Source organism: Salvelinus namaycush, unplaced genomic scaffold (assembly GCF_016432855.1).
Source record: "Salvelinus namaycush isolate Seneca unplaced genomic scaffold, SaNama_1.0 Scaffold851, whole genome shotgun sequence".
In the NCBI taxonomy this organism is placed as follows: domain Eukaryota; kingdom Metazoa; phylum Chordata; class Actinopteri; order Salmoniformes; family Salmonidae; genus Salvelinus; species Salvelinus namaycush.
The window spans coordinates 1-27,451 of record NW_024061588.1 but is presented as its reverse complement, the minus strand read 5'-3'; the positions used below and the strand labels follow the sequence as shown (position 1 = coordinate 27,451).

The 27,451-nt window shown below is 46.2% G+C and overlaps 1 protein-coding gene across 2 annotated transcripts; it reads left to right on the top strand.

Annotated features, from left to right (window-relative positions):
• Positions 1–1,745: 1,745 nt before the first annotated feature.
• Positions 1,746–18,559, top strand: LOC120043064 (sugar transporter SWEET1-like). 2 transcript variants are annotated; one of them, XM_038987787.1, is made up of 7 exons: positions 1,746–1,953; positions 2,351–2,428; positions 2,546–2,669; positions 6,553–6,714; positions 15,752–15,871; positions 16,196–16,251; positions 17,735–18,559. In XM_038987787.1, the coding sequence occupies exons 1-7, from the start codon at positions 1,886–1,888 to the stop codon at positions 17,757–17,759; spliced, it is 633 nt and encodes a 210-aa protein (XP_038843715.1). In that variant the 5' UTR covers positions 1,746–1,885; the 3' UTR covers positions 17,760–18,559. The 2 variants fall into 2 exon arrangements, with proteins under 2 accessions (XP_038843715.1, XP_038843714.1); XM_038987786.1 differs by lacking the exon at positions 16,196–16,251.
• The last annotated feature ends 8,892 nt before the right edge of the window (positions 18,560–27,451 follow it).

Below are 27,451 nucleotides of genomic sequence, written 5' to 3'. Positions count from 1 at the left end.
AGTGTGGGTTGATGGTCACTAGTGTGGGTTGAAGGTCACTAGTGTGGGTTGATGGTCACTAGTGTGGGTTGAAGGTCACTAGTGTGGGTTGAAGGTCACTAGTATTTCGTTGATGGTCAACGACAAAGTCGTTGCCTTTTTGTTTTGACTTCCTACAAGCCTCTCAGGCTGCTGTTTCCAGGACATTTGGTGCTGTCTGATTAAGATATTAAAGGACTGTCTCCAAGAGGCCAGTTAGACATGTTCTCTGCTTCAATGCTGGGTGGTGTCTCCCTGTTGCAACTTGTAATTAACAGGGTTGATTTTTGATTGACTTCATCTACAACTGCTCTCCTTTTTGTTCACCTGGAAATGTTTATTACACAGGCAAAACGTGAATTAGGAGCAATTCCACTTCACACTGTAGTGACTGAGATGAGTTCCCCCTCACAATGTACAAAACCCTATTGCTCATTATTATCCTACATAACATAAAGGTGCATATTGTGAAGAGGGTGTATGTGGTATAAAGTTACACTGTTTACAACATTCCAGGCTATATTTGGGTATTTATATTGGATCTCAGTGATGATACAGAAGAGGATGTCATTCATTCCAACCCAGCATGTCTCTGGGTTGGAAACTTCACACTGTGTGATGCCCAGACTACACTACTAGACATCCCAGTATTCTGACTGTCGTCTTGTTGTCTGTCCCATAGAGGAATATGTCATTAGGATATTATTTGCTAAGGATGGGAGTTATATCCAGCTATTATGGAGCACAGATACAGAATCCGAGCTGACAAGGTAAAAATCTGTCGTTCTGCCTCTGAACAAGGCAGTTAACCCACTGTTCCTAGGCCGTCATTGTAAATAAGAATTTGTTCTTAACTGAATTGCCTAGTTAAATAAAGGTTAAATTTAAAAAAGTAAAACATTTGACAGGCAACTGCTGTTGTAAAATGGACTTTATCAAATACATTTGATTAATTGATTGCTTGAGCCATATATTTCTAAATACTCCGATGGCAGGTAATCAAACAAAAGTAGCAAATGGACCCTCTTTTTTTTGGGGGGGGGGGGGGTAGTAGGAGTAGTAGGTTTTTGCAGAGGTGGCCTACCTACCCCAAAACAGACTGTGGTTTTACACTATTTGATCAGAGTATCATGATCTCCCCCTCCTGCACGTTTGACATAGACTATATTCTGCTGCGTTCATCTAAATGAGTGCATTTAGTGACCTTATAATATGTCCCTGAACACTGATGTAGCGGTACCCTCGGCAACATCTAAATCCCATTGTTGGTGATCACAGATGCAACTTCATGTCTCCAGAGTTGCCCGTGGACACTGATCTAAGGTCAGTTTATCATTCTTTCCCTTTATGGTTAAGGTTAATGTGTTGGGAGAAAAGGCTGATCCAAGATCTGTACCTAAAAGTCCTTGCTGGATTACGAGCGAAATCATCCATCGTCATATTGACCATCATATCATTGGTGGAAACCTATCCATCCTCTCATCCTTATCTGCCAATCAGAGTGCAGAATTCTTTCAGAATACTGTGGCGTATTCATTAAGGAAACCGTTTACCGTTAAAGAACCAAACTAAAGCAAACAGAGCAAAACGAGAGTTTCTATTGGACACATGAATTTAGGTCTCTTCCCATTTTGTTCTGTTTGCTTCCGTATAAGAAACGTTTTGCAACAGAATTGGCATAATGAATACGCCCCTGATTACAAATACGGAAATACAGTGTAGTTAGAACGACGTCAACGTTGAGTCGCTGATGCAGATGTCAACTATTTGCGCGATAGCTGATTTGATATTCATAGCGAAATTACTCACAATTTAGACACATACCTCGCTATCTAGGTAGTGCACCACATATTCCGTTTTCCGATCTATGGAGTTTTTGCAGTTTCTATCATGGGCGTGCATCGTATTTACAGTCGGGATGTTCTCGACTGGACTGTAAGTTTGACAGCTTTCTGCTTTTCAGAGAAACTATCTGGCTAAGTAGCTAACGTTAGCTAGATAACTGTTCTTTATTGCCAACATCGCAAACTTGGGCAGAGACCAAATTCAGTTCTAATTTGCTTGTTTGAATTGCATTAAACTGCGGAAACATAGCTAGCTAGGTGTTGGTTAGCTAGCTAGCTGGTCCACCCTTATCTCACAGATATGAGTTAATCAAATATTTGCTTAGTTATTCGTTCAATGCCCGAGGCTTGTGTAAATAGAATACTCAGGACAGGTGATAATAAAATCATGTTTTAGTTCAGTTGCATCCTTTTTCTTATGCTAGATTTGTGTGTGTGTGTGTGTGTGTGTGTGTGTGTGTGTGTGTTTGTGTGTGATCCTCTGTCAGGACGGACCTAAAGAAGATGAGAGCTTCCAAAAGTGCAGATAACGTCCAGTTCCTCCCCTTCCTCACCACATGCCTCAAGTAAGCTGTGTGTGTGGTGCCTAGGCAACGTGCCAGTGACCACTGAGCAAACCTGGGTCATCTGCACAAGTCATACTGTGTTAGTCCACTGAGCTAAAGTCTTGTCTGTCTCTATAGTAACCTGGGCTGGCTGTATTATGGGATACTGAAGACGGATGGGACTCTGGTCCTGGTTAACACCATAGGAGCCTGTCTACAGTCCCTCTACATCCTCTCCTACTGCCACTACACCAATGACAAGGTGAGCTGACCACAGTGTTTTATAGTCTCTCCTACTGCCACTCCACCAATGACAAGGTGAGCTGACCACAGTGTTTTATAGTCTCTCCTACTGCCACTACACCAATGACAAGGTGAGCTGACCACAGTGTTTTATAGTCTCTCCTACTGCCACTACACCAATGACAAGGTGAGCTGACCACCGTGTTTTATAGTCTCTCCTACTGCCACTACACCAATGACAAGGTGAGCTGACCACAGTGTTTTATAGTCTCTCCTACTGCCACTCCACCAATGACAAGGTGAGCTGACCACCGTGTTTTATAGTCTCTCCTACTGCCACTACACCAATGACAAGGTGAGCTGACCACAGTGTTTTATAGTCTCTCCTAATGCCACTACACCAATGACAAGGTGAGCTGACCACAGTGTTTTATAGTCTCTCCTACTGCCACTACACCAATGACAAGGTGAGCTGACCACAGTGTTTTATAGTCTCTCCTAATGCCACTACACCAATGACAAGGTGAGCTGACCACAGTGTTTTATAGTCTCTCCTAATGCCACTACACCAATGACAAGGTGAGCTGACCACCGTGTTTTATAGTCTCTCCTACTGCCACTACACCAATGACAAGGTGAGCTGACCACAGTGTTTTATAGTCTCTCCTACTGCCATTACACCAATGACAAGGTGAGCTGACCACAGTGTTTTATAGTCTCTCCTACTGCCATTACACCAATGACAAGGTGAGCTGACCACCGTGTTTTATAGTCTCTCCTACTGCCACTACACCAATGACAAGGTGAGCTGACCACAGTGTTTTATAGTCTCTCCTAATGCCACTACACCAATGACAAGGTGAGCTGACCACAGTGTTTTATAGTCTCTCCTACTGCCACTACACCAATGACAAGGTGAGCTGACCACAGTGTTTTATAGTCTCTCCTACTGCCACTACACCAGTGACAAGGTTAGCTGACCACAGTGTTTTATAGTCTCTCCTACTGCCACTCCACCAATGACAAGGTGAGCTGACCACCGTGTTTTATAGTCTCTCCTACTGCCACTCCACCAATGACAAGGTGAGCTGACCACAGTGTTTTATAGTCTCTCCTACTGCCACTACACCAGTGACAAGGTTAGCTGACCACAGTGTTTTATAGTCTCTCCTACTGCCACTCCACCAATGACAAGGTGAGCTGACCACCGTGTTTTTTAGTCTCTCCTACTGCCACTACACCAATGACAAGGTGAGCTGACCACAGTGTTTTATAGTCTCTCCTACTGCCACTACACCAATGACAAGGTGAGCTGACCACAGTGTTTTATAGTCTCTCCTACTGCCACTACACCAATGACAAGGTGAGCTGACCACAGTGTTTTATAGTCTCTCCTAATGCCACTACACCAATGACAAGGTGAGCTGACCACAGTGTTTTATAGTCTCTCCTACTGCCACTACACCAATGACAAGGTGAGCTGACCACAGTGTTTTATAGTCTCTCCTACTGCCACTACACCAATGACAAGGTGAGCTGACCACAGTGTTTTATAGTCTCTCCTACTGCCACTACACCAATGACAAGGTGAGCTGACCACAGTGTTTTATAGTCTCTCCTACTGCCATTACACCAATGACAAGGTGAGCTGACCACCGTGTTTTATAGTCTCTCCTAATGCCACTACACCAATGACAAGGTGAGCTGACCACAGTGTTTTATAGTCTCTCCTAATGCCACTCCACCAATGACAAGGTGAGCTGACCACAGTGTTTTATAGTCTCTCCTACTGCCACTACACCAGTGACAAGGTTAGCTGACCACAGTGTTTTATAGTCTCTCCTACTGCCACTCCACCAATGACAAGGTGAGCTGACCACCGTGTTTTATAGTCTCTCCTACTGCCACTCCACCAATGACAAGGTGAGCTGACCACAGTGTTTTATAGTCTCTCCTACTGCCACTACACCAGTGACAAGGTTAGCTGACCACAGTGTTTTATAGTCTCTCCTACTGCCACTACACCAGTGACAAGGTTAGCTGACCACAGTGTTTTATAGTCTCTCCTACTGCCACTCCACCAATGACAAGGTGAGCTGACCACCGTGTTTTTTAGTCTCTCCTACTGCCACTACACCAATGACAAGGTGAGCTGACCACAGTGTTTTATAGTCTCTCCTACTGCCACTACACCAATGACAAGGTGAGCTGACCACAGTGTTTTATAGTCTCTCCTACTGCCACTACACCAATGACAAGGTGAGCTGACCACAGTGTTTTATAGTCTCTCCTACTGCCACTACACCAATGACAAGGTGAGCTGACCACAGTGTTTTATAGTCTCTCCTACTGCCACTACACCAATGACAAGGTGAGCTGACCACAGTGTTTTATAGTCTCTCCTACTGCCACTACACCAATGACAAGGTGAGCTGACCACAGTGTTTTATAGTCTCTCCTACTGCCACTACACCAATGACAAGGTGAGCTGACCACAGTGTTTTATAGTCTCTCCTACTGCCACTACACTAATGACAAGGTGAGCTGACCACAGTGTTTTATAGTCTCTCCTACTGCCACTACACCAATGACAAGGTGAGCTGACCACAGTGTTTTATAGTCTCTCCTACTGCCACTCCACCAATGACAAGGTGACCTGACCACAGTGTTTTATAGTCTCTCCTACTGCCACTACACCAATGACAAGGTGAGCTGACCACCGTGTTTTATAGTCTCTCCTACTGCCACTACACCAATGACAAGGTGAGCTGACCACAGTGTTTTATAGTCTCTCCTACTGCCACTACACCAATGACAAGGTGAGCTGACCACAGTGTTTTATAGTCTCTCCTACTGCCACTACACCAATGACAAGGTGAGCTGACCACAGTGTTTTATAGTCTCTCCTAATGCCACTCCACCAATGACAAGGTGAGCTGACCACAGTGTTTTATAGTCTCTCCTACTGCCATTACACCAATGACAAGGTGAGCTGACCACAGTGTTTTATAGTCTCTCCTACTGCCACTACACCAATGACAAGGTGAGCTGACCACAGTGTTTTATAGTCTCTCCTACTGCCACTACACCAATGACAAGGTGAGCTGACCACAGTGTTTTATAGTCTCTCCTACTGCCACTACACCAATGACAAGGTGAGCTGACCACCGTGTTTTATAGTCTCTCCTACTGCCACTACACCAATGACAAGGTGAGCTGACCACCGTGTTTTATAGTCTCTCCTACTGCCATTACACCAATGACAAGGTGAGCTGACCACAGTGTTTTATAGTCTCTCCTACTGCCATTACACCAATGACAAGGTGAGCTGACCACAGTGTTTTATAGTCTCTCCTACTGCCATTACACCAATGACAAGGTGAGCTGACCACCGTGTTTTATAGTCTCTCCTAATGCCACTACACCAATGACAAGGTGAGCTGACCACCGTGTTTTATAGTCTCTCCTACTGCCACTACACCAATGACAAGGTGAGCTGACCACAGTGTTTTATAGTCTCCTACTGCCACTACACCAATGACAAGTTGAGCTGACCACCGTGTTTTATAGTCTCTCCTACTGCCATTACACCAATGACAAGGTGAGCTGACCACAGTGTTTTATAGTCTCTCCTACTGCCACTACACCAATGACAAGGTGAGCTGACCACCGTGTTTTATAGTCTCTCCTACTGCCACTACACCAATGACAAGGTGAGCTGACCACCGTGTTTTATAGTCTCTCCTACTGCCACTACACCATTTTTCCGTTAGGGTTTGAAGTACACTTTTATTATATCTGCCCACTGGTTCCCTGCTTGAAGCCTAGTTTTAGGGTGTGTGCCAAAATGGTTAAAATTAGTATGGGGTCAGTGAACTTGTGTGTGTGTGTGTTCGTTCCAGAGGCGAGTGACCTCTCAGACGTTACTAGCAGGAGGAGTGGTCTGTGGAGGCTGGCTGTACTTCAGTGTTCTCCTGCCTCAGGGAGAGTCTCAGCTGGCCCAGCTAGGTCTCACCTGCAGCCTGTTCACTATCAGCATGTACCTGAGTCCGCTCGCTGACCTGGTAAATATGCAAACCTTTTCTGACACAGTGTTTATACAATATGCACCCTATGTCCACGCTTTGGACACATTCTTCCACGCACTGGTGAAGAAACTTTTATACAACTTTAATACAACGTTCAGATAATATACACTGACTAGCCTGGCAAACAGACCTATTTTTCCAATGTTCTGATACCTACCACCCTGATACCCACTATACTCAGATTCCTCACATACTCTCATAAATATGTAAGGTAGACCAACAACAGGCCAATAAGATTCCATCTTCAGAACATCACCACCTCTAATCACTCTCTCTCCCCTTGCCCTTTGACTCCTCTCTTTCCCTCTGTTGTCTCTGTGTTCCTGTTTATTCCTCCGCCCGGGCTGCATGATATGGGCAAAAAGTCGAATTGTGATTATTTATTTTGGGGTGCAAATATTGCGATATATACTGAACAAAAATCTAAACTCAACATGCAACAACTGAGTTACAGTTCATATAAGGAAATCAGCCAATTGAAATAAATTCATTAGGCCCTAATCTATGGATTTCACATGACTGGGCAGGGGCTCAGCCATGGGTGGGCCTGGGAGGGCATAGGAAGTGTGCTGCTTGAGTGACAGGGGGCAGGGCTTGGTGGTTGGAAGCAGCTGCAAGAAGGGAGAGGAAGAGAGACAAACTGAGTGAACTATAAAAACAGATGTTACACGTGGCGTTTCTAAATATTGCAATATGGATCTCTTCCTATATGGATATTGCACATGTCAATATTGCGATTTTGATGGGTGTCAAGTTTTGACCTCCTTCTTGTGCAATTCCCCACTTGAAAAGGACAGTCCCTCCACATGAAGATTTTAACTGGATTTCACTCAATAAACAGCCATGGAATCAGTTGTTTGTCTTTTATTTACCATTCTTTGGTTGGCAGTAAACAGGTGAAAAACCTCAAAAAGAGATAACAAATATAAGTTATTATTTGAGTTGACAGCCTAATTAAATACACAAAATTATCCACATTCACCTCAGATAAACACATTTCTGCCATTATAAAATACAAGGTTTCCACTTTTAAGCAAATGTTTCCCAAAATAGAAACCCACCATTTTTAATCAAAAGAGCAGAATCAGTATATTTTTATCTAAATTTGCATTTTAGCCAAATACATTCAAAATATTTTTAGTAGTAAAACATTACATTTGTTTTCTAATCAGTAGTTTTAAGCAGACAAATCTTACATCTTTTAGCCAAAGATTTTTTAGACTATACATTTGTTACTGAATTAAGAACTTGGTTTAATAAGATTTCTACAAAGTTTAATTTACTTTTAACCATTTCAAACAAGTTCTATCAACAATGAATTTGGCTCTTCTTACTTTTCCTTTATACCCCACAAACATTTGAAGTTATAAATACCACTGCAAAAAGTCCTATCAAAGTTAAGAGTTAAGCGTCTGTGTTTTCCAGAGTATCATTAGCAGTGCACTGCTTAAGTCAGTCTAACCAAACATGGCCAATATGGCGCTTACCGGCTGTCTTTCACAGTTTTGTGGAGGGCTTGGACTTGCACAGTCACCTTGATCACATAGATGAAGTTTCCTTGGTCTTGTGGTGCTATAAATGCTCCTTTCACTGCGTTCTAAAGACAACAGCAGAGCCAGGTGCTGGCACGCCCAGATTGCCTGGAAGATTTGTTCCACCTGGTTCACCACTGATTGAAGGAGGAGGAGTTTCACCACTGAGCAGCTCCCAGGCAGTTTGTCAGCACACCTCCCACTCAATCTTCCCACGGGAACCGATGGAAAGATTGTAAATCAGCACCTACATACTGCCGGTCAGCTCCGAGTTTGATCCTCAACTGGTAGCAAGACAACCAGGCGTCGAACATCTCTGTGCAGGACTGTGGTTTGCGTAGCTTCTTTCAGGACTTTGGCCGATGGCCGGTTTAGTGTGGGTTTTGTGACAGGAAGGCAGGAGCTTTGGACCACTTTGACGTTCACGTCTCGAACAATGCCCTTAGCATCTGGATTAACGCTCACCACCCGTCCTAGCTTGAATTGGCCCCTCACTGCATTTTGGTCACACAACCAGACAATATCTCCGACAGCAACGTTGCGATATGAAGTGTGCCATTTACTTCTGAGAAATAAGTTTGGGCCGGCAAGCTGGCTCCAAGACCTCCAGAACTTGTTGACCTGGTTCTGCATCTCTCTGAGTCTCTTGTAAGGGTAGTTCGCAAAGTCAAATGTTCTGATCTCACCGCTTGGAGAGGCTCGGCCCAGGAGAAGTGTGTTGGGTGACACATACTGCACGCTTTCTTCATGGCTCTGCACCCTGGCATCTATTGGGCATTCGTTGGCAAGGTTTGCAGCAAGTTGTAGTGTTGTCTGAAGCTCGCTGTAGCTAAGGCGTTGGTAAGCCATCAAGAAGCTCCCTGTCGACATTGTGTTGACCAGGTCTGCATGAATTGCCCTGCTGGCCATACAGCTGAAGACGACACCCCACACTTTCATTGAGACCCGTTTCTTGATGTCATCTTTGACAAGGTACGGTCCGAAGAGGTCGACTGTAGTGAACTCGAACGGAGCTGCAGGTGTGGCTCTTTCAGCAGGTAAGTCAGCCATTACCTGTTCGCACCTTCTTGCCCTTGACTTTTTGCAGAAAAGGCAGTTATCCACTACTTTTTGGGAAATGTTTCTTCCTTGGATGACCCAGGCTTTCCTCCTCATTTTCAGCAGGGTTGCAGCCACACCTTCATGACCCTCATCGTGCGCCTCCCGTGCCAATAAAGTAGAGACCCATGCATTTAAAGGCAGAAGGGGAACTGCAGCGCCATCCTCCCTGAAGCCATGGATTCTCCCACCGCAGACTAGTAACCCAGATTCTGGCTCTCTGTACACAACCAAGTGGTCCGTAGTGGTAGTTGGGAACGTCACCCCCTCTTGAGCAGCAAGATAGATGTCTCTTATTGCCTCTTGCCGTTCTGTGGCGGTGATAACTCCTTTTGTGGGAATCGCCTCCCACTTTGGGGTCTCGATGGACTTTGTTGCAGATCTAAACTTTTTGGCGGCTCTCCAGATAAAAGCAACAGTCTTGATTAGACACTTTAGGCTACTAAAGCGCCTCTCATCCACCAAGTTTAGGACAGCTGCACCAGCAGGAAATCGTCCCACAAGACTTGGAAGACTTCTTTTCGCTTGGGCTCTGGTGAGTGCTGCCACAAATGACTTCTTTTGAATATTGTTAATGCTCTCTCGAGCTGTCACAGACACATCTTTTGATGACATAATTGGCCACTCGCTCTCTGGAAGATATAGAAACTCTGGCCCTTGCTGCCACTCTGAATGGGCATCAAGTTCCTTTGGCCCAGCTCCTCGAGTGATAATGTCAGCTATGTTGAGTGGTCCAGGGATCCACCACCAGTCCTGTAGCCGTGTGCTCTCTTGGATCTCTCCAAGTCTATTAGCGAAGAAAGTCTGAAATCCATAGCTTTCTCGCTGGATAGCTCCAAGAACAGTCTGACTGTCTAACAAATGGTACCACCTTTTTATCTGGATCTGGGTATGCTGTTCAAAGTACTTTTTCAGGCGGCTTGCAAAGACTGCACCGCAAAGTTCTGCTTTGACTGCATCCCCCTTCTGGTCTAATGGTGTCAGCTTTGCTTTTGACTCCACTAGTCGAATTGTTAATTGTTTGTTGCAGTTCCACCGCAGGTAGAGGACAGCACCATAGGAGCTTTCACTGCCATCTGAAAAAGTGACAGCGACTGGTTCAGTTGTTGCCTTTGGTGGAGTAAGAGCTCTTGGGAACATTACTTTGCTTAGCTGGACGTACTCCTCAAAAATTCCAATTGCATCTTTGCGGAGCTCATCCGACAGGGGAAGGTCCCATGTGTCCTTGACCATGCTGCACTTTGATTTTGCCTCTTGGAATGCCCTTCGGACCAAGATAGCCCCTCTTTGCTTTGATGGCATTGTCAGGCCAACTGGGTCGTACAAACCAGCAACTTGACTCAGCAGTTCACGTCTTGTCAGCGGGTCTGGTGTCTGTGCTCGTACTTCTTCTAGCAGTAAGTCTTGCCCAAGTCTCATCTTTTTCTTCCGCCTGGAGAAGTTGACCCTCACCATGACATGCAACATGTCTTCATCCACAATGTAGCCGAGACCGAGCGCCTTGTTGTCTTCCTCCTTAAGCTGATTTGGCAGGACAACAATATTTGGTGATGCCTTTTCTCTTTCTCCTTTATTTTGGCCTGAGAAGACCCAAGGCTTCAGTGCAAACCCTCCTGCTTTTAGAATCAGCTCCACATTCTTTGTGATGACTTCGAGTTTTTCACGGCAGTTGTGGGATGTCAAGATGTCATCGACGTAGCTGTGCTCATGTAATACTTGGCATTCATCTGTGAGGTGGCTGAATTGAGGCAGGTTAGCCGTCTCCCTCATGGCCAGTTGTGCTATGCACCCTGCTGGCTTGTCCCCGATATTCACTCTGGTTATGGCGTATTGTTCCACCTCATCGCCCTCTGAATCCCGCCACAAGAACCGGTGTAGATGGACTTCCCTCTCCTCGAGCCACACAGAATTGTACATTTTTCTGACGTCTCCTAGAGCGGCATAGGAGCCTTGGCGGAACTTGAGGAGGACAGCTCGAATCGGATTGAGAACGTCAGGGCCTTTCATCAGAAGGTCATTGAGACTTTGGCCTTTGTACTTCTGACTGCTGTTCCAGACAAGTCTTACCGGAGTTGTAACAGAGTGGGGGTTGGGTGCGATAAGATGACTAATATACCAGACAGGTCCATTCCAGTTCGTTAGATCCTCTTTGGTCAGCTTTCTTGCAGCCCGGCGGTCAACCATTTCGTGGACTTGAGCACCATAGGCTTTTTTCCACTGCGGTTCTTTGGCGAGCTGTCTCTCTGTTCTGAGAAAGGTTGCCTCCACTGCTTTTATGTTGTTTGGCAATGTAGATGGGTCAATGAGCCATGGATACCTTGCATGCCAGTGTGGACTATCACTGTGGTCATCAGCACCAACATAAGTCAGGCCACCCTTAACAACTTCCAGCTCCCTTTCTTCAGCCAGAGTCATTTCTTTGCCACCAAGTTGACAACTGCCGCAGCGACATCCTCCACATTTTGGGGTGCAGGGGGCGCCAATGCTATCCCATCTCCACCACTCAATAAAATCCCGAGTGGAAATAGCAGAATAAGAAGACTTGATGGTAGGTTTGGCGCAGATATGTTCTTCATACAACAATGCTGCTGTTCTCATGGATCTGGTGAAGTGCGCTCTGGACTGGTGTGCTGTAACTGTAGCCTCTTCAAACAGACCAGGGTGTGTCCCTGCAATTGTCTTTCCCAATGGCCCATCCCATAGTACAAGGTCCCCAACGGTGCGTATTTTCTGTGGGACCAGTCGCCCTTCCTTATGGCTTATCAAAAGCTGTATCTGTCTTGGTCTAACAAGTTCATTTTGGGGGACATCTGGAAAGAATTTTTGGAGTCTTTTGGCTGTCACATGTTTGTGAATCTCTGCAATGCTGTCCAAACCATAGCAGAGGAGTTGGTGGGATCTGACATTGCCTTGCTCTGTGCGGACCCGGATCTTTAGGAGGTACCGTTTTGTGGTGACTTGAACTTTCATTCCTCCCACACCATGGACAACAAGGGTTATGGCTTCACTTCTAAGGTTCAAACGATCAGCTGCATCATGAGTTATATAGTTTGTATCCGATGCCAGGTCGATCAAAGTCCCAACTTTTTGTCCTGCATTGGCCGTGACCTCTAAGAGCATCATGATGACTGGCCACTCCACTATTCCATTCTCTGCTAGAAGACTGGGTTGGTTGGACACAAGAGAGGTTCTGGCTATAGTGTTGCAAAAGGCATTGCAACACTTCTCTGCAAGTTCAGGTGAGAGACTTTTAATGAACTCTTCTTGGGCTTGGGTATAACGCTCTCTTGTGTCACCTCCCACTTTGCTGTTATTGGACCTCTGGACGACATTCCCTTTGGATGTACCAGCTCTCGGGCAGAGGTAATAGTGGTGTTCTGCAGCACGCTGTTCTATGCAGTCTGGCCTCCTGCACAGAAACTCTGATTTACAATAGTCACCTTCCTTGTGAATCTCCAGGCATCTTTTGCAGGCTCCCAGCTTCCTGACAGCATCTCTTTTATCTGACAGCTTAAGCGTGCGAAACTTTTGGCAGAAATATAGCCTTTTCTTATGCTTGCAGTCTCCGCAGACCACACATCCTTGAGCCTGGTCGCTTAGTTGGGTGGAGGTTCTGGTTCGAGCTTGCCGAGGTTCAGATTTCGGTTTTGGTTCCTCCTCTCTCAGTTGGTCCAGCTTCTCATAGATGGCTTCTTGACCTTGAAGAAACTTGTGGAGGTAGTCAAATCGCTTGTCTTCTTCAGCTTCATCACCTTTGCCAGCTACATGAAGAAGCCATTCCTTCTTCAGGCCATCAGGAAGTTTACTCTCTATTGTCTTTGTTACAAGAGGGTTCTTTATAGCACCGGTCTTGCCAAGCTCGTTCAGATCGACCAGGGCTTTTTCTACTGATTGGATGAGCTCAACAATCCTCCTGGGCTGGTTACCTTTAACTGCTTGGAGTCTTTGGAGCTCTTCTACTATCTCAAGGGCTATAGTTGTCTTATTTCCAAAGCGGTTCTCCAAGACCCGGAAAACCTCCTCAGCAGTTGTGTAAGTTGTCAGGTGAAGGTCTCGTATGGTCTTCTCATCCACACTGTCGAGAAGTTGGAACTTTTTAACCTCTCTGGATCCAGTAGGTTCTCCCTGCATCTGGAGCGCTTCCCAGTCTTTTTTCCACCGGTGAAACTCTCGGCGGATGCCAGAAAACTTTGGGAGGGCAGCAGGCTTTAATTTAATTGCTGGTGTGGCCACAGAACTGTTTGAAGTAGTACTCAATCTGCTGGTTTCTCCTCTAACGTGTGCCCCTGTAAAGTCTGCTTGTCTTAATGTGAGATTTGGCAGGATAGTTTCAAGGTCTTTGATACGACTCTGGAAATGTTGTTGCTCTGCTGGGGGGGCCCAGCACTTCCAATGTTTATGCACCTCCTTTGCAGCCTTCACAAGTTTCTCTAGTTGTCCGATCATGAAGAGATATGCATCTGGGTTTTTACTTGGGTCCACAGCTCCCACGTTTTCTGCTTGCGACTCTGCTGTTGTAATTGCTTGTGTCAGTTCATATTCCCCGAAATTGGCCCACAATGTCTTTTGTATGAGGTCCTTTAGCTCTTGCAGTTTTTTCTCACACTCATTTGCTGTTTTGACCAAGTCAGACTTCTGCTGCTCGCTCAACTCCTCTGCATCAGAGTTTTCTTCAATACATTGCCCCTCTACATCATCGTTGGCTTCCAGGACTTTGCCAGCTTCTGCAGTGAGCTTCCAAAAATTGTCTCTGAGCTCCTCTTCTGACATCATTGTATGCATTCGTAGCACATTATTGGCCAGACGGGAAAACTGACGCTTCGCTGATGTCCTTGCGGTCTTTAGCTGCTCCACCAGTAATGAATCAGCCATTTCAATCACAGCAGCAGGCGGGAACAGTCTTTACTTGTCTCCCTGGACACGTGTGGTCACTTTTCTGGTCCTTTTCCAGTCTTGAGCCGCGGTTTTTCACTGTCAAGTTTTGACCTCTTTCTTGTGCAATTCCCCACTTGAAAAGGACAGTCCCTCCACATGAAGATTTTAACTGGATTTCACTCAATAAACAGCCATGGAATCAGTTGTTTGTCTTTTATTTACCATTCTTTGGTTGGCAGTAAACAGGTGAAAAACCTCAAAAAGAGATGACAAATATAAGTTATTATTTGAGTTGACAGCCTAATTAAATACACAAAATTATCCACATTCACCTCAGATAAACACATTTCTGCCATTATAAAATACAAGGTTTCCACTTTTAAGCAAATGTTTCCCAAAATAGAAACCCACCATTTTTAATCAAAAGAGCAGAATCAGTATATTTTTATCTAAATTTGCATTTTAGCCAAATACATTCAAAATATTTTTAGTAGTAAAACATTACATTTGTTTTCTAATCAGTAGTTTTAAGCAGACAAATCTTACATCTTTTAGCCAAAGATTTTTTAGACTATACATTTGTTACTGAATTAAGAACTTGGTTTAATAAGATTTCTACAAAGTTTAATTTACTTTTAACCATTTCAAACAAGTTCTATCAACAATGAATTTGGCTCTTCTTACTTTTCCTTTATACCCCACAAACATTTGAAGTTATAAATACCACTGCAAAAAGTCCTATCAAAGTTAAGAGTTAAGCGTCTGTGTTTTCCAGAGTATCATTAGCAGTGCACTGCTTAAGTCAGTCTAACCAAACATGGCCAATATGGCGCTTACCGGCTGTCTTTCACAGTTTTGTGGAGGGCTTGGACTTGCACAGTCACCTTGATCACATAGATGAAGTTTCCTTGGTCTTGTGGTGCTATAAATGCTCCTTTCACTGCGTTCTAAAGACAACAGCAGAGCCAGGTGCTGGCACGCCCAGATTGCCTGGAAGATTTGTTCCACCTGGTTCACCACTGATTGAAGGAGGAGGAGTTTCACCACTGAGCAGCTCCCAGGCAGTTTGTCAGCACAATGGGAATTGGATGAATTGTGCAGCCCTGCCCTCCACCTTCCTGTTTGTCTCATTCTCCCTCTGTCTGTCTCCTCATATCATCCTGTGTCTATTTCCTGCCTTTCTCTCAGCTGTTCTTCCTGTTGTTCTGGGTTTGTGTTTTATCCCTTATGCTCTTTCTGGATATATTGGAATTGTGTCAATTCATCACCTACTCTCTCTGTCTCTCCTCTCTCTGTCTCTCCTCTCTCTGTCTCTCCTCTCTCTGTCTCTCCTCTCTCTGTCCTCTCTCTCTCTCGCCCCCTCTCTCTCTCTCTCTCTCGCCCCCTCTCTCTCTCTCTCTCTCCCCCTCTCTCTCTCTCTCTCTCTCTCTCGCCCCCTCTCTCTCTCTCTCTCTTGCCCCCTCTCTCTCTCTCTCTCTCTCTCTCTCGCCCCCTCTCTTCTCTCTCAGATGGAGATAGTGCGTACTGGTAGTGTGGAGCGTTTGTCCTTCTCTCTGACTGTAGCTACCTTCCTCACCTCAACATCCTGGACGCTCTATGGACTACAGCTGCAAGACTACTATATCATGGTGTGTGTGTATACAGTACATTCGGAAAGTATTCAGACCCCTTGACTTTTTCCACGTCTTATTTTGAAATGTATAAAATATTTTTTTCCCTCATCAATCTGCATAAAATACCTCATAATGACACATTAAAAAACAAGTTTTATAGACATTTTTGCAACTGTATTAATTTATAAAAAATACACAACTAAAATATCACGTTTAAATAAGTATTCAGACCCTTTACTCTGTACTTTGGCAGCGATTACAGCCTCGGGTCTTCTTGGGTATGACACTACAAGCTTGGCACACCTGTATCTGAGGAGTTTCTCTCATTCTTCTCTGCAGATCCTCTCAAGCGCTGTCAGGTTGGATGGAGAATGTCGCTGCACAGCTATTTCCAGGTCTCTCCAGAGATGTTCGATCGGGTTCAAGTCTGGGCTCTGGCTGGGCCACTCAAGGACATTCAGTGACTTGTCCCGAAGCCACTTCTGTGTTGTCTTGGCTGTGTGCTTAGGGTTGTTGTCATGTAGGAAGGTGAACCTTCTCCACAGTCTGAGGTCCTGAGTGCTCTGGTGCAGGTTTTCATCAAGGATCTCTCTGTACTTTGCTACGTTCATCTTTCCCTCGAACCTGACTAGTCTCCCAGTCCCTGCCGCTGAAAACATCCCCACAGTATGATGCTGCCACCACCATGCTTCACAGTAGAGATGGTGCCAGGTTTCCACCAGACGTGACGCTTGGCATTCAGGCCAAATAGTTCAATCTTGGTTTCATCAGAGTAGAGAATCTTGTTTCTCATGGTCTGAGTCTTTAGGTGCATTTTGGCAAACTCCAAGCAGGCTGTCATGTGCCTTTTACTGAGGAGTGGCTTCCATCTGGCCACGATACCATAAAATCCTGATTTGGTGGAGTGCTGCAGAGATGGTTATCCTTCTGGAAGATTCTCCCATCTCCACAGAGGAACTCTGGAGCTATGTCAGAGTGTTCTTGGTCACCTCCCTGACCAAGGCCCTTTTCCCCCGATTGCTCATTTTGGCCAGGTGGCCAACTCTAGGAAAAGTCTTGGTGGTTCCAAAATTCTTCCATTTAAGAATGATGGAGGTCACTGTGTTCTTGGAGACCTTCAATGCTGCATAAATGTTTTGGTACCCTTCCACAGATCTGTGCCTTGACACAGTCCTGTCTCGGACCTCTACGGTTGCACTGACAACTGTGGGACCTTATCTAGACAGGTGTGTGCCTTTCCAAATCATGTCCAATCAAATGAATTTACCACAGATGGACTCCAATCAAGTTGTAGAAACATCTCAAGGATGATCAATGGAAACAGGATGCACCTGAGCTCCATTTCTTTCTGTCTCATAGCAAAGGGTCTGAATACTTACGTAAATAAGGTATTTAAAAAAATATATATATAATAATCTAGTTCTTGCTTTGTCATTATGGGGTATTGTGTGTAGATTGAAGATAATTTATTTGTATTTAATACATTTTCGAATGAGGCTGTAAAGTAACAAAATGTGGAAAAAGTCAAGGGGTCTGAATAGACTGTATGTGAGACATGGTAGGGGCTAGATGGAAGGGGACTGTTAAATGATTGTAAATTACCTTTAGGGAAAGGGGGATACCTAGTCAGTTGTACAACTGAAATGTGTCTTCCGCATTTAACCCAACCCCTCTGAATCAGAGCGGTGCGGAGAACTGCCTTAATCGACATCCAGGTCTTCGGCGCCCGGGGAACAGGGGGTTAACTGCCTTGCTTAGGGGCAGAACGGCAGATTTTTACCTTGTCAGCTCGGGGATTTGATCCAGCAACCTTTCGGTTACTGGCCCAATGCTCCTACCCGCCAGGCTTTAACCTCTGTGTTTGTTTGTGTGTTCCAGGTTCCAAACACGCCAGGCATTGTGACCAGTCTCATCCGGTTCTTCCTGTTCTGGAGATTTGCATCTGTCAATCAAGGCGTGCCATCCTATAAGCTCATTGAAATCTAAGTGGCTGGAGACTCGCACACCAATGGTTACAAGGGAGAGATAACAGGCTTCTTGACCCTATCATGGTCAGGCTGTCAATCACTGATATTGTTACTCATATTGTAAATGATTCATGATCACTCCTACCCACCAAGGGTTTAAGAAGACTTTCTCCTCTCAAGGCAGAAGCTGTCCCTAATCACAGATCTAGGATCAGAGTACCCTAGCAATGGGGGATGAACAATTATGAATAAATATCTGACCCTGTATCAGTGGTTAGGGGCATCTTCCTCATCTTTCTCCCTCCACCACTTCCTTTTAGTGCCTTCTGTCCTAGTCTGAGACATCATTAGTGCCACCTGAGAACTCAACCATGGGCGGGACAGTCCTGCCCTGTCATTCACAGTAGTCTCTGTTACCCAGTGGGAGGTTTTTTGCTCAGCATCAATGCGCTGCTATTGGTTGAATCGCTCTAACTAACAGGGCAGGATGATCCCACCTCTAGTGGGGTTTGAGACCCCCTCACCTTTATAGTTGACTGTCCTCATCACTATGGTACCCTGTGAACTAGGGGTGAACAACTGTTCCTGGTAGCCACAGTATCTGCTGGGTTGTTATCCTTCTCTTTTAACTAGACTGATGTACAGTGCATTTGGAAAGTTTTCAGACCCCTTGAGTTTTTCCACATTTTGTTACGTTACAGCCTTACACTAAAATGTATTAAATTGTTTATTTTCCTAAATCTACACACAATACCCCATAATGACAAAGCAAAGAGAGGTTTATTTTTTTAAATTTTGTACATTTATAAAATTAAAAAAATGGAAATATCAAATTTACATAAGTTTTCAGACCCTTTACTCAGTACTTTGTTGAAGCACCTTTGGCAGCGATTACAGCCTTGAGTCTTCTTGGGTATGACACTACAAACTTGGCACACCTGTATTTGGGGAGTTTCTCCCATTCTTCTCTGCAGATCTTCTCAAACTCTGTCAGGTTGGATGGGAGTGTTGCTACACAGCTATTTTCAGGTCTCTCCAGAGATGTTAGATCGGGTTCAAGTCCAGAGACTTCTCCCGAAGCCACTGTGTGCTTAGGGTCATTATCCTGTTGGAAGGTGAACCTTCGCCTCAGACTGAGGTCCTTAGCGCTCTGGAGCAGGTTTTCATCAATGATCACTCTGTACTTGCTCCGTTCATCTTCAATCCTGACTAGTCTCCCTGTCCCTGTCGCTGAAAAACATCCCCACAGCCTGATGCTGCCACCACCATGCTTCACCGTAGGGATGGTGCCAGGTTTCATCCAGATATGATGCTTGGCATTCAGGCCAAAGAGTTCAATCTTGGTTTCATCAGACCAGAGAATCTTGTTTCTCATGGTCTGAGGGTCATTTAGGTGCCTTTTGGCAAATTCCAAGCGGGCTGTCATGAGCCTTATACTGAGGAGTGGCTTCCATCTGGCAACTCTACATTAAAGGCCTGATTGGTGGAGTTCTGAAAAAAGGTTGTTCTTCTGGAAGGTTCTCCCATTTCCACAGAGGAGCTCTGTCGTGTTCTTGGTCACCTCCCTGACCAAGGCCCTTCTCCCCAGATTGCTCAGTTTGGCCCGGTGGCCAGCTCTAGGAAGAGTCTTGGTGGTTCCAAACTTCTTCCATTTAAGAATGATGGAGGCCACGGTGTTCTTGAAACTTCAATACTGCAGAAATTGTTTGGTACCCTTCCCCAGATCTGTCCCTCGACACAATCCTGTCTCGGAGCTCTATGGACAATTCCTTCGACCTCATGGCTTGGTTTTTGCACTGTCAACTGTGGGACCTTATATAGACAGGTGTGTGCATTTCCAAATCATGTCCAATCAATTGAATTTACCGCAGATGGAATCCAATCAAGTTGTAGAAACATCTCAAGGATGGAAACAGGATCAATGGAAACAGGAAGCACCTCAGCTCAATTTCGAGTCTCATCGCAAAGGGTCTGAATACTTATGTAAATAAGTTATTTCTGTTTTTTATAGATTTGCAAAAATGTATATAAACCTGTTTTCACTCTGTCATCATGGGATATTGTGTAAGCTTGATGAGGATTATTATTTAATTAATCCATTTTAGAATAAGGCTGATAATACTTTCTGAAAGCACTGAATACCTGGATAACCAGACGTCTACGGTCTAGACTCGCTAGTCAATCACTTATATGAATGGGTCAGTTAAGTACCACGGAGAGATGAAGCAGGACTGTGTGTTTTTCCAGACATCCCGGTTGGCGGATTCACAGAATCTGAAGGGAATAAGAAGGAAATCTGGAGCCCTCCAACCAGGATTTCTGGAAAACCAGGGAATGTATTGAAAGTTCCTGTAATTTTGCAGCCCTTACCCTACTCTAACCCTTACCCTAACCCTAACCCTTACCCTACTCTAAGCAGACCTGGCATGTACTCTACATAATCGGTACTTGGTCTCTAAATCCATGAACTGAGGGAAGACTAAGAATTCCATTCGTATTGTGTTTCATACAATGTTTTTATTGGTTGTATTTGGGTCGTATGTCTTCGTGTGCAAAATGTGTTTATTTTTATTTTTATTGGTTTACGTTTGTCCAAACTAAATATACTGTAAGTATATTGTCTGTGCTCTTTTTGTTGTTGTTGATGCATTGCATTGTGTATAGGGAATTCTACATATGCTATTTTAATGGGATATTATCACTCTGGAAATAAGGGAGTTGGGGCTTTGCTGGTTCTTCAGACTGATTGAATAAATGTTTTATACTGTTTAACATCCAGTGTTTTTCCTTGTGTGGAAAAGGAGTATCCACATAGGCCTACTGCTAACATGAATAGGTACAATTTGATTGGCTGAATATGCAGACATATTGAACGAGGTGAGAGCACTGCACTTGACCATGTGGAACACCAGTGGTGTATTCCTTAGTCAGTTGCAAAATGTTTAGCAACAGAAACCATTTACTCTAAAAGTAAGTTTCTATTGGACAAATTCAGGCAGGTCCCTGCCCATTTGGTTCTGTTTGCTTCCTAGAGTAAACGGTAAACAGTTTCCATTGCAAAACACTTTCGCAACAGGATCCAACTAATAAATACACCCCTGCTCTTGTAGTTATGTGGGGTTTGTTTGTGTTTTAGGGTTAATGACGTTACCGTTAGGTTTGTTTGTGTGGAAAGCAGTGTGTGAGACCTTGCGTGATTGGGCGATACTGGGAATGAGTTTGTGTGAGTGAGACAAGGCAGTGTGATTGTTCTGCAATGAGAATGTGTTGATGTGTGTGCGCATGAGTAAGTGTGTTTTCCTAGCCAACACTGCCTGATTGGGCAGCTGTGGGAACGGCTGTGTTTTGGGTTTCTCAGCGTGTGTGTATGTGTGTGCCAGCTTCTCTTCCTGTACCCAAAAGATCCAGCCTCCCTACTGAGAACACACAGACACAACACCAAGAGAGTGGGAGTGGGGAAAAGAGGGGGAGGAGATTGAGGGAGAGGGGACATGGAAAAGGAAGCGAGGGTGATTGGGAAATGTGAGGAAAGAGGGAGGAATAGGGTCAAGGGAACAGCAGAGATTGACAGAGTGTAACAGAAGATGTAAGAGAGAATGGAAGGATCAAGGAAAAGGATAGAGAGAGATAGCTATGCCACAGGGAGAGAGACCTAGCTATGCCACAGGGAGAGAGACCTAGCTATGCCACAGGGAGAGAGACCTAGCTATGCCACAGGGAGAGTGACATAGTTATGCCACAGGGAGAGAGACCTGGCTATGCCACAAGGAGAGAGACCTAGCTATGCCACAAGGAGAGAGACATAGCTATGCCACAAGGAGAGAGACATAGCTATGCCACAAGGAGAGAGACATAGCTATGCCACAAGGAGAGAGACATAGCTATGCCACAAGGAGAGAGCCATAGCAATGCCACAAGGAGAGAGACCTAGCTATGCCACAAGGAGAGAGACCTAGCTATGCCACAAGGAGAGAGACATAGCTATGCCACAAGGAGAGAGACATAGCTATGCCACAAGGAGAGAGACATAGCTATGCCACAGGGAGAGAGACCTAGCTATGCCACAGGGAGAGAGACCAAGCTATGCCACAGGGAGAGAGACATAGCTATGCCACAAGGAGAGAGACATAGTTATGCCACAGGGAGAGAGACATAGTTATGCCACAGGGAGAGAGACATAGCTATGCCACAGGGAGAGAGACCTAGCTATGCCACAGGGAGAGTGACATAGTTGTGCCACAGGGAGAGAGACCTAGCTATGCCACAGGGAGAGAGACATAGCTGTGCCACAGGGAGAGAGACCTAGCTATGCCACAGGGAGAGAGACCTAGCTATGCCACAGGGAGAGAGACATAGTTATGCCACAGGGAGAGAGACATAGCTATGCCACAAGAAGAGAGACATAGCTATGCCACAAGGAGAGAGACCAAGCTATGCCATAAGGAGAGAGACATAGCTATGCCACAAGGAGAGAGACATAGCTATGCCACAAGGAGAGAGACATAGCTATGCCACAAGGAGAGAGACATAGCTATGCCACAGGGAGAGAGACCAAGCTATGCCACAAGGAGAGAGACCTAGCTATGCCACAAGGAGAGAGACATAGCTATTCCACAGGGAGAGAGACCTAGCTATGCCACAGGGAGAGAGACCTAGCTATGCCACAGGGAGAGAGACATAGCTATGCCACAGGGAGAGAGACATAGCTATGCCACAGGGAGAGAGACCTAGCTATGCCACAGGGAGAGAGACATAGCTATGCCACAAGGAGAGAGACATAGCTATGCCACAGGGAGAGAGAGATGGCTATGCCACAGGGAGAGAGACATAGTTATGCCACAGGGAGAGAGACATAGCTATGCCACAGGGAGAGAGACCTAGCTATGCCACAGGGAGAGAGACCTAGCTATGCCACAGGGAGAGAGACCTAGCTATGCCACAGGGAGAGAGACATAGCTATGCCACAGGGAGAGAGACATAGCTATGCCACAAGAAGACATAGCTATGCCACAAGGAGAGAGACCAAGCTATGCCACAAGGAGAGAGACATAGCTATGCCACAAGGAGAGAGACATAGCTATGCCACAAGGAGAGAGACATAGCTATGCCACAGGGAGAGAGACCTAGCTATGCCACAGGGAGAGAGACCTAGCTATGCCACTAGGAGAGAGACATAGCTATGCCACTAGGAGATAGACATAGCTATGCCACAGGGAGAGAGACCAAGCTATGCCACAAGGAGAGAGACCTAGCTATGCCACAAGGAGAGAGACATAGCTATTCCACAGGGAGAGAGACCTAGCTATGCCACAGGGAGAGAGACCTAGCTATGCCACAGGGAGAGAGACATAGCTATGCCACAGGGAGAGAGACATAGCTATGCCACAAGGAGAGAGACATAGCTATGCCACAAGGAGAGAGACATAGCTATGCCACAAGGAGAGAGACATAGCTATGCCACAAGGAGAGAGACATAGCTATGCCACAGGGAGAGAGACCAAGCTATGCCACAGGGAGAGAGACCTAGCTATGCCACAGGGAGAGAGACCTAGCTATGCCACAGGGAGAGAGACCTAGCTATGCCACAGGGAGAGTGACATTATTATGCCACAGGGAGAGAGACCTAGCTATGCCACAGGGAGAGAGACCTAGCTATGCCACAGGGAGAGAGACCTAGCTATGCCACAGGGAGAGAGACATAGCTATGCCACAGGGAGAGAGACATAGCTATGCCACAAGGAGAGAGACATAGCTATGCCACAAGGAGAGAGACATAGCTATGCCACAAGGAGAGAGACACAGCTATGCCACAAGGAGAGAGACATAGCTATGCCACAGGGAGAGAGACCAAGCTATGCCACAGGGAGAGAGACCTAGCTATGCCACAGGGAGAGAGACATAGCTATGCCACAGGGAGAGAGACATAGCTATGCCACAGGGAGAGAGACCTAGCTATGCCACAGGGAGAGAGACATAGCTATGCCACAAGGAGAGAGACATAGCTATGCCACAGGGAGAGAGAGATGGCTATGCCACAGGGAGAGAGACATAGTTATGCCACAGGGAGAGAGACATAGCTATGCCACAGGGAGAGAGACCTAGCTATGCCACAGGGAGAGAGACCTAGCTATGCCACAGGGAGAGAGACCTAGCTATGCCACAGGGAGAGAGACCTAGCTATGCCACAGGGGGAGAGACATAGCTATGCCACAAGGAGAGAGACCAAGCTATGCCACAGGGAGAGAGACATAGCTATGTCACAGGGAGAGAGACATAGCTATGCCACAAGAAGAGAGACATAGCTATGCCACAAGGAGAGAGACCAAGCTATGCCACAAGGAGAGAGACATAGCTATGCCACAAGGAGAGAAACATAGCTATGCCACAAGGAGAGAGACATAGCTATGCCACAAGGAGAGAGACATAGCTATGCCACAAGGAGAGAGACATAGCTATGCCACAGGGAGAGAGACCAAGCTATGCCACAGGGAGAGAGACCTAGCTATGCCACAGGGAGAGAGACCTAGCTATGCCACAGGGAGAGAGACCTAGCTATGCCACAGGGAGAGTTACATTATTATGCCACAGGGAGAGAGACCTAGCTATGCCACAGGGAGAGAGACCTAGCTATGCCACAGGGAGAGAGACCTAGCTATGCCACAGGGAGAGAGACATAGCTATGCCACAAGGAGAGAGACATAGCTATGCCACAAGGAGAGAGACACAGCTATGCCACAAGGAGAGAGACATAGCTATGCCACAGGGAGAGAGACCAAGCTATGCCACAAGGAGAGAGACCTAGCTATGCCACAAGGAGAGAGACATAGCTATTCCACAGGGAGAGAGACCTAGCTATGCCACAGGGAGAGAGACCTAGCTATGCCACAGGGAGAGAGACATAGCTATGCCACAGGGAGAGAGACATAGCTATGCCACAGGGAGAGAGACCTAGCTATGCCACAGGGAGAGAGACATAGCTATGCCACAAGGAGAGAGACATAGCTATGCCACAGGGAGAGAGAGATGGCTATGCCACAGGGAGAGAGACATAGTTATGCCACAGGGAGAGAGACATAGCTATGCCACAGGGAGAGAGACCTAGCTATGCCACAGGGAGAGAGACCTAGCTATGCCACAAGGAGAGAGACCTAGCTATGCCACAGGGGGAGAGACATAGCTATGCCACAAGGAGAGAGACCAAGCTATGCCACAGGGAGAGAGACATAGCTATGTCACAGGGAGAGAGACATAGCTATGCCACAAGAAGAGAGACATAGCTATGCCACAAGGAGAGAGACCAAGCTATGCCACAAGGAGAGAGACATAGCTATGCCACAATGAGAGAGACATAGCTATGCCACAAGGAGAGAGACATAGCTATGCCACAGGGAGAGAGACCTAGCTATGCCACAGGGAGAGAGACATAGCTATGCCACTAGGAGAGAGACATAGCTATGCCACAAGGAGAGAGACATAGCTATGCCACAAGGAGAGAGACATAGCTATGCCACAAGGAGAGAGACATAGCTATGCCACAAGGAGAGAGACATAGCTATGCCACAAGGAGAGAGACATAGCTATGCCACAAGGAGAGAGACATAGCTATGCCACAAGGAGAGAGACATAGCTATGCCACAGGGAGAGAGACCAAGCTATGCCACAAGGAGAGAGACCTAGCTATGCCACAAGGAGAGAGACATAGCTATTCCACAGGGAGAGAGACCTAGCTATGCCACAAGGAGAGAGACATAGCTATGCCACAGGGAGAGAGACCTAGCTATGCCACAGGGAGAGAGACATAGCTATGCCACAGGGAGAGAGACCTAGCTATGCCACAGGGAGAGAGACCTAGCTATGCCACAAGGAGAGAGACCTAGCTATGCCACAGGGGGAGAGACATAGCTATGCCACAAGGAGAGAGACCAAGCTATGCCACAGGGAGAGAGACATAGCTATGTCACAGGGAGAGAGACATAGCTATGCCACAAGAAGAGAGACATAGCTATGCCACAAGGAGAGAGACCAAGCTATGCCACAAGGAGAGAGACATAGCTATGCCACAATGAGAGAGACATAGCTATGCCACAATGAGAGAGACATAGCTATGCCACAAGGAGAGAGACATAGCTATGCCACAGGGAGAGAGACCTAGCTATGCCACAGGGAGAGAGACATAGCTATGCCACTAGGAGAGAGACATAGCTATGCCACAAGGAGAGAGACATAGCTATGCCACAAGGAGAGAGACATAGCTATGCCACAAGGAGAGAGACATAGCTATGCCACAAGGAGAGAGACATAGCTATGCCACAAGGAGAGAGACATAGCTATGCCACAAGGAGAGAGACATAGCTATGCCACAGGGAGAGAGACCAAGCTATGCCACAAGGAGAGAGACCTAGCTATGCCACAAGGAGAGAGACATAGCTATTCCACAGGGAGAGAGACCTAGCTATGCCACAAGGAGAGAGACATAGCTATGCCACAGGGAGAGAGACCTAGCTATGCCACAGGGAGAGAGACATAAATATGCCACAGGGAGAGAGACCTAGCTATGCCACAGGGAGAGAGACATAGCTATGCCACAAGGAGAGAGACATAGCTATGCCACAAGGAGAGAGACATAGCTATGCCACAAGGAGAGAGACATAGCTATGCCACAAGGAGAGAGACATAGCTATGCCACAAGGAGAGAGACATAGCTATGCCACAAGGAGAGAGACATAGCTATGCCACAAGGAGAGAGACATAGCTATGCCACAGGGAGAGAGACATAGCTATGCCACAAGGAGAGAGACATAGCTATGCCACAAGGAGAGAGACATAGTTATGCCACAAGGAGAGAGACATAGCTATGCCACAAGGAGAGAGACATAGCTATGCCACAAGGAGAGAGACATAGCTATGCCACAGGGAGAGAGACCAAGCTATGCCACAGGGAGAGAGACATAGCTATGCCGCAAGGAGAGAGACATAGTTATGCCACAGGGAGAGAGACATAGGTATGCCACAGGGAGAGAGACCTAGCTATGCCACAGGGAGAGTGACATAGTTGTGCCACAGGGAGAGAGACCAAGCTATGCCACAGGGAGAGAGACATAGCTGTGCCACAGGGAGAGAGACCTAGCTATGCCACAGGGAGAGAGACCTAGCTATGCCACAAGGAGAGAGACATAGTTATGCCACAGGGAGAGAGACCTAGCTATGCCACAGGGAAAGAGACCTAGCTATGCCACAGGGAGTAAGACCTAGCTATGCCACAGGGAGAGTGACATAGTTATGCCACAGGGAGAGAGACCCAGCTATGCCACAGGGAGAGAGACATAGCTATGCCACAGGGAGAGAGACCTAGCTATGCCACAGGGAGAGAGACCTAGCTATGCCACAGGGAGAGTGACATAGTTTATGCCACAGGGAGAGAGCCTAGCTATGCCACAGGGAGAGAGCCTAGCTATGCCACAGGAGAGAGACCTAGCTATGCCCACAGGGAGAGAGACATAGTTATGCACAGGGAGAGAGACCTAGCTATGCCACAGGGAAAGAGACCTAGCTATGCACAGGAGAGAGACATAGCTATGCCACAGGGAGAGAGACATAGCTATGCCACAGGGAGAGAGACCTAGCTATG